Source organism: Daucus carota, chromosome 5 (genome assembly GCF_001625215.2).
Source record: "Daucus carota subsp. sativus chromosome 5, DH1 v3.0, whole genome shotgun sequence".
Lineage (NCBI taxonomy): Eukaryota > Viridiplantae > Streptophyta > Magnoliopsida > Apiales > Apiaceae > Daucus > Daucus carota.
The window spans coordinates 44,646,476-44,658,839 of NC_030385.2; the positions used below are offsets into that span (position 1 = coordinate 44,646,476).

The 12,364-nt window shown below is 35.0% G+C and overlaps 2 protein-coding genes across 2 annotated transcripts; one reads left to right on the forward strand and one right to left on the reverse strand.

Moving 5' to 3' along the window:
• The first annotated feature begins 294 nt into the window (after positions 1-294).
• Positions 295-2,485, forward strand: LOC108222833 (photosystem I chlorophyll a/b-binding protein 5, chloroplastic). The gene is made up of 6 exons (XM_017396759.2): positions 295-533; positions 642-774; positions 1,217-1,329; positions 1,428-1,532; positions 1,978-2,066; positions 2,146-2,485. The coding sequence occupies exons 1-6, from the start codon at positions 322-324 to the stop codon at positions 2,286-2,288; spliced, it is 795 nt and encodes a 264-aa protein (XP_017252248.1). The 5' UTR covers positions 295-321; the 3' UTR covers positions 2,289-2,485.
• Positions 2,486-2,509: 24 nt separating this feature from the next.
• On the reverse strand, positions 2,510-7,274 carry LOC108222831 (protein WEAK CHLOROPLAST MOVEMENT UNDER BLUE LIGHT 1). The gene is made up of 3 exons (XM_017396757.1): positions 6,969-7,274; positions 4,945-5,830; positions 2,510-4,703 (listed from the first exon to the last, which is right to left on the reverse strand). Exons 2-3 carry the CDS (start codon positions 5,788-5,790, stop codon positions 2,838-2,840), a joined length of 2,712 nt encoding a protein of 903 aa, XP_017252246.1. The 5' UTR covers positions 5,791-5,830; positions 6,969-7,274; the 3' UTR covers positions 2,510-2,837.
• Between the last annotated feature and the right edge of the window lie 5,090 nt (positions 7,275-12,364).

Consider the following 12,364-nt stretch of genomic DNA (forward strand, 5'->3'; position numbering starts at 1 on the left):
GATTTATGAGCAATAATGCAACAACTTTTGCATGCCTACTTAACCATCAAAAGAAAATTGTGCTTACAGGCATCACCATCTCATTTATGGCCGTGCAGCTATAAGTAACCTGATTTGCTAAGCAAGATCTGAGTTACCTGATTTGTATTCTGCAGTCTGAGAAACCAAAGTTGAGAAAGCCATCCTTTAATGATACAGTATCTGCAAATGAAATTTAAAGGCTCAAAAGAGATTGGGATAAGTGGGGTCCATTTAGTTTAGTAGCCAACTGGCTGCCTCAGTATATGTGGTTCATTTGCAAAGTATAGAGGTTTAATAAAGATGGATACTGCAACCAGTAGAGGATTCCAAGTCCTAGCATGCTCTGGTACCTCTTCCTTCACCAGAAAGAAGATACATAAGACATCATTCTGTGCCACTTATTTGCCTGCTCGAAGGGGGCACGCTCCACGCCACCTCATAACCTGCATTCGTGCTCAGGAACGCCCCACATGGCTTCCAGGCCTCGACTCTCCGCCTTATCTTGATGGAACGTAAGTTCCTCATCCTCGTTCCCATGATTCTGCAACCTGAAAAAAAGCACATTATCAAGTTGCTCTTGCAGCATTATATTCCTGATATGTTTATTGTGTCAATTTTAGTCTGCCTGGAGATTATGGATTTGATCCGCTGGGGCTCGGGGAGGACCCCGAAAGCTTGAGGTGGTATGTGCAGGCTGAACTGGTTCATGCTCGCTTCGCGATGGCTGGAGTAGCTGGAATTCTTCTCACAGATGTAACTTCCATTATCAGAACTCTTTTCTTTTTCCTGCTCATTATGAAATTTATGTAAATTATACCCACAGCATTTTTTCAGAACCCCTATCCTTCACTCTTATGTTTTCATTTTCCACCACACACTCTGGGTTGCCTGCATTGAGACATTATGTAGTTCATTCTAATACTCCAGGAATGGGAACTACAGATAATCACCCGCTACATCTTTTCTTCACCCGAGAACTCATTTTAGCGTGAGAATAGTATTGTTCTACTACAGAACAATACTACATTGAAAATGTGAAAAAATGTGAAAAAATGTGCAAAACAATTGTTATGCACTTTCTTAAAGCAGAGTAATCGTTCTCACTGTCCTGGCATATAAACTGTTCTCACATGAATCAATGCCAACGTCTGAATTGATTGCAAATTATATATGATTTGTCGCGATCTCGTCGCAGTTGCTTCGTGTTACCGGGGTAAGCGACTTGCCTGTGTGGTATGAAGCCGGAACCACCAAATTTAGTTTTGCCAGCACCACAACCTTGTTCATAGTCCAGTTATTCTTGATGGGGTGAGATTTTTTTTTATTATTATTATTTTTTGTAAAATAATTATTATAATTTACTTTTGCTAATCGAAGATCATACTGACAGAACTTAACATCTGCAGATTTGTGGAGACCAAACGTTTAATGGATTTCAATTCACCTGGATCTCAAGCGAAAGAGGGATCGTTTTTCGGGTTGGAAGCATCTCTTGAAGGTTTAGAACCAGGGTATGATTCACTAGTTTCTGCATCTTCTACGAATTACTATGAGCCGTTTTGTCTTAGATTAAAAGTGTAAATTATGATTTAAAGTTAAAGGTTTAAAATGTATGTTTGGGTAATTTTTATTTATTAATGACTTATGAATTATAAAAATGTAATAATAAAAATAAAAGTGATTTATGGGTAAATTATGATTTATAAATAATTTTTATCAAAAAATAATAATTAAAAATCAGAAAAAATACTTCAAACTAACTTATAGCTTTAAATCAGTTTCGAGCTTATTTTGACTTTTAAGTCAGAAACATTTTTAGTTACGTCCTACTTAAAAGCAGGTGCCGGACTGCCTCTACATCTCAGTCGCCATTTCAAGTTTCCAAATGAGAAGAACACTTCATGCATAAAAAAAATAAAAATAAAAATTGAACTCACCTCTACGTTTCGTAAACAGGTACCCTGGTGGCCCTCTCTTCAATCCTCTTGGTCTTGCTAAAAGCGCAAAAGATGCCAAGGAATGGAAGCTGAAAGAGATCAAAAATGGTAAGCCATTCAAATACAGCTACTCTTTGTGATCTCAGTTATCGTCCTGGCCATATCTAACAGGTTTTGCATAATGTAGGTCGTCTCGCTATGGTAGCTATGCTGGGGTTTATTGTCCAAGCATCAGTGACTCATGTAGGCCCTGTTAACAACCTCATGGAACATCTTTCGAATCCCTGGCACAGAACCATCATTCAAACGCTTGCAGAATCTGGCCCCTGACTGTAAATCGCAAAGCTACTATTTCTTAACTCTCGCCTCAACTGCACATCAGGGTGACTGGAGATGATGCGTGTAAAAAACTTTTTTTTTCCTGCCTATACTCTGTGTAACTAGTAAAGAAAAGGTAGAGGGAATGATCTTTGTTGATCAAAAGTATCAGGAGCAACAAATCTATTTCAAAAAGATTATTTGTAAGATGTAATGTTCCAAAGAATCAGGAGTAAAACAAATATATCAGGAGTTTAAATTTCAAACCACCAAGTCATGTTTTACAGCATAACACAAATTTATCTTTTCCAATTGATCACCAACTCAATTATTACATCCTATACCAAACCCCCCATCCAAACACAAAATTACAAACCTATTTCCGGAGAAAAGGAAAAAAATGCAAACCCATCCTATATATAATACACAAAACAAAATTGTATATGTGCAAAGAAGAACTGATACCATATCGAGATGCATGATTCTGGTCAATGCAACATATTGGACACTGAAAATACGAGGAGTAGCACACCATAATCACCTTCAAGTCTTGGCAGAATATTAGCGGGAATGAGGATGTTTCTTCCTTTTAATCAAGAACATTAAAAACCTCGGTAAGACAGACTTCTTTTTTTTCTTTGATGTTTTCACTTCAGGGGATGTATCAGTTTCAGTGTTGCTATGCTCATATGGTTTTGGGCTTTGCATGTAATGCGTAGCTGCAGTATTTGGTGCCTGGTCAAAGTAGTTTGTTTCCTTTCTCACCTCAAAGCTTGCTCTCGGACTCTTACTTGGGTAAACCGCTCCTGGAATAGACTCACCAGCTTTTCGCCTTTGCTCATGTTCAGCCCTCCATTTCCTTAGTTCCTGTTCTATACCCATTTTCCCTTCCCTGGCCTTCTCAGCCTTCTGCCTCGCAATTTCTAACAAGTCCTTTTCGGCAGCCAACTCAGAAGTAATTTTCTCCAATTTGCTCAAGTTTGTCAACTCAGATTCCTTTGCAGTAGCTATAAGAGATAGGGCATCAACAACTCTCTTATTAGCCTGCTCCTCTGCTTCATGGGCCTGCTTACTGAGCTCATAGTACTCCTCCAGTGTAAGTGTAACTCCAGAAGGTGTGTCATTATTGTTGAGAGTTTGAGCTGCTTCGCTTTCTTGCAGTGCATTGATAGCTGCTACAGCTAGATTTTCTGATGCCTTTGCAGCCTCTATTTCCTTTTGAGCTGCAAGTAATCTACTCTGCATAGTACTTGCTCCAGCCTTTGCACGCTCCACTTCCTCCTGTGCCTTCCGGAGCTCTTCGTCAGCAGCTTGAGCAAGAGACTTTGCCTGATCTGCTTCTTCAGCTGCCTTTTGCAATTGCTTGGGCAGCTCCACCATCTTCTCTCTTGCTTCTCTCTCCTTTACTTGAACCATAGCAATCTCATTTTTAGTCCTGTTAAGCTCAGCTTCAATCGATGCAACTGCAACTGATGCCATTCCTTCTCTCTGCCTTAGGGTAGCCAATGCTGATTTTTCACTCTCTAATTGTATTTTCAATGATGTGGCAGCAACTTCCAACAATTTAATTTCATCATTTGCTTTCGTAATGTTAAGTTTCACTTCTTCAAGATTCTTTTTGGCTAAAGAGACAGCTGCGTGTATTTCACTATGAGTCTTTTTCTCCTCACCAATAACGTCGCCATTTAAATGTACTTCAGTTTCCTGATTCAGTTTTGAGTCCATATATGCAGCTAATTCAGCTTTCACATCCCGTAGCAAAGCTGAGGAGGCATCTAGTTTTGACTTGAGATCCTTTGCTGACACAATTTGCTGGTCTAGTTTCTCGAGCTCCGCTTCTGCCTGTTTCAATTCCTTTTCCCAATTCAGAGTATCCTGCTCTAATGCCAAAGCTGCCCCAAGTTTGTGCTCCTCGGCCTCTAAGTGAGCAGCATGTGCAGACTCCAAGGAATCCTTTGTTGCAATCAGCTCAATAGTCAATTCCTCAACTGTCTTTTCAATTTCCTTTGATGCAGAAAGGGTCTCCTCAGCTTTTTTTACAGCTAAATTTTTTTCAATCACCAGTGCATCATAATCTTTGCGTACTGCGATCAACTCTTCTTTCACAGTCGCCAGCTCTGATAGTGCTGCTACATGCCTTGCTCTGGCAACCTCAACCTGTGCCTTGGCTGCAACACTAACCTCATTAGCAATGCCTTGTTCCATCTCTGCCACTCTAAGGCTAGCGAGTTCAGAGTCCTGTTTTGCTTGATGCTCTTCAATTTGTGCTCTCTCTAGGTTGAGCTTCAATTCTTCTATAAGTCTCTTAGTGCTATCCAGCTCCTTTAAAACTTTCGTTTTGGAATCTTCCGCCGCCTCAGACTGTTTCCTCAACCATGGTATCTCCTGATTTACACTCTCAAGTTGTTCTTCTATAACTTTTCGCTTCTGCATGGATCAAGGAAAAGTGACATTAGAACAGATGATGAGAATCTTATGCTAGTTTTCAGGGAACTGGAGAAAGGGCAAAAAATTGCAACTTGCAGCTCGACTAAGATATTCACTGTCTAAGAATTGCAAGTAAAAGTCCAAGAAAATTCAAAGCATTTAGCAATTCAGTAAAAATTAGTCAAGACTCAAAACCCAACCTTTCTATTGAGCTACTGTATGAGATCCAAAGACAAATTACCTCCACTGTATGAACTCTGTGGGCCTTCCAGTCAACAATTCCCCCAAACTTGGAGACAGCTTCCTTAACAGATTCAAATGGTGCTGTCGTATCAATATCACCCACGTCAGAACTGACCAATGCCTGTGAAATCTCATCAGAAGTCTGTCTATGTTGAAAAGCGCTGTTCGGTTTTGCTTCTGATGTAATTAATGAACTGGATTCCATGAGTTCTCCTTCAAATTTTACAATGTCTACATTCCTAGCTGATGTAGATGATACATCCTGCTCAACTGTAATAGGTCTGTCAGAAATATTTTGCTGTTGAACATCATTGCTGCTAACTAGAGTTCCTTCCTCTGGTGATTGGCGTGGCATACTGTTAATTTCTGAAGAACTTGGTACATAACATGGTACATTTTCTTCATCTTGAGGATCCTGTTCAAGTAGAGGTTCATCAGAAATATCTTGTAAAACTTTGAGCTGGGGATATACAGCTACAGACCCCTGAAGTTCACTTTCTGCAACTTCCTGCTCAGATGAAAGTACATCAGTAATATCATTCCTGACTTTTAGTTGAGGATATGCATCCACAAAGTTCTCATGATTTTGTGATGTTTCAATAACTGTGTTCTCTACCGGAAGACTTTGACCCTGTTGAGGAGTCATGCTATTAGAAGGATCTTGCACATTGACCAATTTCGAACCACCCATCATTGATACATGTAATTCAGGTTCCAACTCTTCACTAGGATCATTGCGTTTAGGGACTTCAATATATGATTGATCCTTACTTCCGGAGGCAAGTTCTGGGTTAGGGAAGGTTTTTAGAGGAAAATTATCTTCGACAGTTTCCACACTCTCCATCAAACAGAAAACTCACTGCTGAGGAGAGTCAACTAGGTTCCTGAATCCAAGACATTATTATAGATTAGCAACCAATATAAAAATTAATTTCCTAAAGCAGTTCTGTGCAATTGCATAGGTAACATGTGTTCCCCGATAAACTTATTGTCCTAAATGAGAACTAATATTTTGAATGAAATATTTAACATAAGTGTGCTTTAACCACTAAAATGATCATACTACCAGCCTAAACAGCAAACTTATTTGAGTAGAATATAAGGCCGACTTATTTAATATTGCTGTCAATGCCCAAAATTGTATGAAGACTGCTCCTATCATTCTTTTGATAAAGACACTTAATTACTTTTTTAGATTAACAACTAAGATATACTACAGACTACAACAATCATCCTCCTCTCCATATCTTATGTCAGCATAAGAAACAGAACACATGTAAAACTTGAAACGATCACTGCCCGATGCCCCTTTTGCACGTTCATGAGTTAGCTATGGACATATATTCCAAGGCAGGGAAATAACAAACTACTATTTAGCTGGGAATATGGATTCATGTTTTAAGGTTTGTAGACCTAAATTGAATTGTTAATCTTTGCTGTATAGTTTAGATATCTGAATTCTGACACTGTTATGTAATTCATTAGAACGTGTTGATCAAGTAATATTAGTTGGTACTTACCTCTTTTTCTTCTAAACCATCTTCTTTTAACATTGTTTATATAAGCAAACTATGCCTGAATCCACTTATAAGTGATTGATTCTCCGAAGTTAATTTCCGTTCAGTTACCAAGGCCTAATATGTATATCATGCATATGCGTCACTTCTGATCTGCTCGAATTATAATGAATTAACGTAATTGCAGTCAACCCTTTCACTTTTAACTTCAAATAACCGATCAGTTTAATCACGATCAACAATTTTCCGCAAATTATAGTGGTCCAATTTTAATTAATCCTCTCTAAAACAATCCCCAAACACACACACACAGCATGAACAGCACCATCACACATCCGTACACAAAAATCACACAGGTACCAAATCAACAATAAATACAATATCGAGAATCAACAACATGGACCACACAAATTCGATATCGAAAAACATTAAAAACAATCTAAACACACAATTCTTAAAAAAATGGAAATAAAAAGTAAAAAAGAACAAGCTCAAGGAAACATACCCTGAATCCCTAATTCACCAGAAACTAAAACAAAGTCAAACCCTCGAACCTACGAGACCTGTCTGTAACAAAACACAAGCTGTCCCAACTCCTAACTGCTTATACAAAACATGTAAGCATATGTGAGCAGCTTCCTGGGTTTGTTAGGCTAAGAATAATTCATGAAATATTTGTGAATGAGAGCAAGTGCAGCTTGGCAGTTTGTTGTTTTTATTATGAAACTAATCTCATCTCTTGAGGTTGAGTTTGAGTTGAGGTGAGTTGGGTGGCTTTTGTCTTTACAATTCTTTTGAATAAAATATTGTCTGTAAAGTCGCCGACGAGACTCGTAGAAACTCAATGACTGTGCCGTGTAACGTGTTAGAGCAATTAGTGTTTTAATTTTGTATTTTTTTCGTAAGTAACACTAACTAATAGAGTATACAAATAAGATAACATTCGAGATTCAAATCTTCCAATCTTATTGAAAGAAGAGTTGAAATCTTCCAATTTCGGTAAGAAGCATTCGTTGATAATAAGTGCTGTAATTTTGTGATTAAATAATGAGAGCATATTAATTATGTAATTAATTAAGTAATATTTTCATCCTTTTTTAAAAAAATTGATGAAAAGTGGAGAATTTAAAAAATAACTGGAGTCTAGCCGAGACAAAACCTCGAACTGTCAATTACAACATGATTAAACGAGTTAAACATATAATCGCTTTGCACATAAAATATTTAAATTCTTAAATGTAAAAAGAATTACAATCAAATCTCGAGCAATCCAACATACAACAGTTCTGATCATAGTAGCATCGCAATTGGCCATCAAATAAGCAGCATATGTAGCCCAATGTTCAGAATTATCAGTTACATCAACTGATATTGGATCAACAAATGACCTCAAAACATGAACAATTTTATGTCGTGAAAGGTGAGTTTTTGCGATATTCACCATCGTGCCATATTTGGTCCAAGCCTTACAGATCAGCCAAAATACCATGTAAGCCCCTCTTGGAAACATTATCAAAACCCAAAACAAAACACAGAAACACATCAAAACAAATACAAACATTCCAAAAAGATGGGCACAACCTTGATGACAAGGTACCCAATAAGAACTCACACGAAAAGGGTTAGATTTTGATTTTGTTAATAAAACTGATAAATATGAGAGAAGATGGAAGAGCGAAGATGAATAATTAGTAAAGAGGATGAAAGTTGAACAGCGAAAAAGTGACGGTTACAACCTTAGTTTTGGAGATCGACTCTCAAAACGGCTATACATTTAGATATGTCTTTCTAAAATTAGTATTTGATATTCATGTCAACGGATTATATCGAAATAAATATATTTTCTCAAAATTGACATTATATTCACGTTAATAGTTCATATCAAAATGAATAATATATAGAAAATTGTTATTATCAACCGATAAACATGATAACATACATATGAACATATACCCAAATGTTTAGTGTTCTTGATTGTCATAAAAACTAATATTTGATAAAGGCATTAGTCAGGGATTGGTGTCGGGTTATTTCGATATCAGAATATCCGTATCAATTCTCGAACTTTAAATCAATCCTTAAACCCGCCCGCTCTAAACTGAGATTCTTTTTCTCCCCGTCTCCACATCTAACGGAAAACGGGGATTCCCTAAACCCGTCCATTCTAAATTGAGTGTTAAAAGCAAACGACATCCTATTTTATCTCAAATTAATTGATTATATTAGCCTATGAAATTATAACTCATGTGATATTGTAATAGTTAATTATATTTTGTATATGTTTAAATTGGTAACTACTTCCGATATATTATTCATATGATCTCCAGTTTTTTCAAACTATTAGAATACTTTATCTGTCATAAAAATATTTTAAATATTAAAATATTATAATATATTAGAACTAATGATTATATCATATGTAATATGTGAAATATACCTATCATGTCAAATTACAAACCAACTAATCAAAATGTAGATGTTCTTATCTAATAATAATAAAATATAAGAGCGAGATCTTACAATCTCCTCTACTTAAATTTCTTAACCTCTTGTCAGGTCAAAAAGAATAGCATGGATCGGGAGAGTTGGCTTTCAATACCCGATACAAGGTATGACAAACATGTCAAATCCGAATTTATAAATAAGTCAAAATCATTATAACATTATTTTCATGAGTATTGGTCCACGGGAATGGTTAGATAGCACATGACTGTTGGATTAATATCTTACGGTTAAGATTATAATATTTTTTAACATGTCCAGCACTTTTTAACAGCTGGACGGAGTAAAATGACCCCATTGCTTAAAAAGCGTCGGATGAGTCCTGATCCGGCAGTTAAAAGGCACCGGACATATTAAAAAATTGTTATAATTGTGATCGCTCGATATTCATCCAACGGCTACAAATTTAATGTGTCGTGACGATATTAATCCCACGGCTAGAAATTTAATGTGTCCTGATAGTTATAGCTAACCATTTTTATTAGGGAAAATAGATTTTTTTGCCACTCAACTTATTGTGCTTTAGAAACTTACCACCCAACTAAATTTTTTTTCCTTTTAATCACTAATTTAGGTTTGGATTTTTTTTTAGCCACCAACTTAGGTTCGGATTTGATTACTAGCATTATGATAATTTTTTTTGTCACTAAACTTATTGCATCTTTAGAAACTAACCACTCAATTATAATTTTTTTTATTTAACTCACTAATGTCAGGTTTAACTTCTTTTTTTTTTGGTCAATGAAGTTAGGTTCGGATTTGATTATTAGCCCTACTTTTTCTGTGTAGCATTATTAAAATATAGTGGTAGTTGCATTTGTCAAATATATATATATATATATATATATATATATATATATATATATATATATATATAGTGGTAGTCTGTAATGTTTTAATGATTTGATATGTTTGTATCTTTATATATAGTACTTTTTATGTCTCCAAGGTCGTTTACCTTGGGTGATAAGAATTTTACACGCATTTTATGGCTTTTAAAAGATGTAGTTTCATAAATAATTTTTTTTTTCTTCCAAATGAAAATTCAGCGTTTAAATTTTTACACACAAAAATAAGTTCTGAAACTATATTTCATAAGAGTCTTAAATAAGTGCGTAAGTAGTAGAAAAAACTGTAAAGTAATGAGAGAGGAGGGAGCAATAATAACATAAAATGATGCATTATAGAGAACAATCATCGAACATTAAGTTTTTTTCTCTATTTATATCTTGAAAATTGTAATAAGATAAAGTTATTAAAATTTTTGAAAATAAATTTAGGAGAGATCTTAGACTGAGCTAGTCGATTGAAACTTTACTAATAATAACGAAAGATGATGTGTCATATCACCCAAATACATTTTATCTTATGAGAGAGGGTGAATTGTTTGAAATCATTGATTTCATATTCATGATTTATTAAAAATTTTAGAATTCTAATTACGTTTTTTCCTGATTTTAATTTTTCATCGGCTCATTTTATGTTATTATTGCTATATATAAAGATATAAACATACGACACATCATCAAAATATTACATATTATCACTATGTATAAATGATGCTACAAAAAATTATCGTAATGCTAGTAATCGAATCCAAACCTAAGTTGGTGGCTGAAAATAAAATCAAACCTAACATTAATGAGTAAAAAAAAATTAATTGGGTGGCACGTTTTTAAAAACACAATAAGTTGAGTGACAAAAAAATTTATTTTCCTTTTTTATTATATTTACCCAAGACATTGTTTACCGTTGCACAAGATTGATTGATAAGTAATAGTTTTCTGATTTGTAGATTATCTATCTTTGTTATTTTTTTAAGTAGTTTGAATTATTGATCAACAAACGATATACAATCAAATAGGAAATATAACGTAATGCATTATTAGAGAATAAGGTTTTTGACATTTTTTTCCTGTTACTATTAGTCAGCTAATTAGTATTTGCATGTGTTTATAATAACTATATTGTGTTCACATCATCGTTTTTAATTTTGTGCAATAGTACGAAGAAAGGATTTTCTGTATCCTGTGACAAGGTTAGGCGGACTTTCACCTCCGACTGTAGGGGTGAAAGCTGTGAATGACAAGAAGTATGATGAAGCGAAGCTCCGTTGTCAAGCCGAGCTGAGGGTGGCAGACTTCCTGTCCTATGCCGAGGAAAAGATAAAATACTGCAAAAATTGTGCATGTCCAACTCCTAGAGCTGGATTCGAGGAGTTTAAAAAATATTGCAACTAGTTGCATAAGAGCATCTCGAATGCAACAGCAAAACACCAAATTGGTGTTGCATTTGGTGTAAAATTTACTCCAATCCAACACCAAATTGGTGTAAAAATGACACCAGATAAATTGGTTGATACCGACGGTTTCAAGTATTGATTTGGTGTCATTCTTATACCAAATTTGAAGTTTTTTAAAATATTCACTATGCTCTCACACTTGTTAAGGAAAACAAATTTATTCCTTCTATGTCCCATTTAAAGTTGTTTTATCTTATATTTTTTATTTCTCAATTAGATCGTTTTAAATTTTCTTTCTTTCCTGTTAAATTCACATTTTTTATTTATTTCAAAATATCAATAAATTTATATTTTTATATAGAAAATATGTTTTTTTTAAATAAATTTGATTCAAAAATAAAATACACGATTAGGTTATCAAGAGCCCATTTTGTGCCCGATTAGGTTACCAAGAGCCCATTTTTTATTTTTAAATAAGTTGTAATAATGATTGAAGTTTTACTGGCTGTGCATGCAAACAAAGGGGAAATGGATTATATTGGTAAGTTAAAAGAAGATTGTTTAAATTAAAACATAAAGAAAAAAGAAAATGTACAACCCATACGCAACTAAAACAAACAGGTAATTAAACGCAAAGATCATAAACATGATTAAATTAACACTTCAATATCGATATAAATAACTTAAGAAAGAGAGAATATTCCATTTAATGTGGAAAAGATTCTTTTTGGTGTAGGAAATGGTGTTGATGAGTTGGAGTGAAATTTTGAAATGGTGTAGTTTTCACACCAAAATGGTGTCATGGGTTGGAGATTATCTAAGTACCTTCCGGCTTCTGTGGTGGTGTCTTAAAATATAATGACTTGTACAGAGAACTTCTCTTTAATATTAGTTTCATGTTTAAAAACACTGACCCTCAGGGCCAAGTATTATCCGAGTTTCCGCTGGCTGGTTTCAAACTGCTTTTAGGCAAGAGAAGTAGGTTGTGGTTATAAAATAAAAAGGTATTTATCTTAGAGCATCTGTGTGTAATTTTTTCTTTCTGCGTGTGTGTAGTATACAGGTGTTAATGGATAATTTCTTTCGACATATAGGAAAGCTGCCATTACAAACACGCAAGTTGCCTTCATCTCAGGTCATTATATTTCAGTTACGCT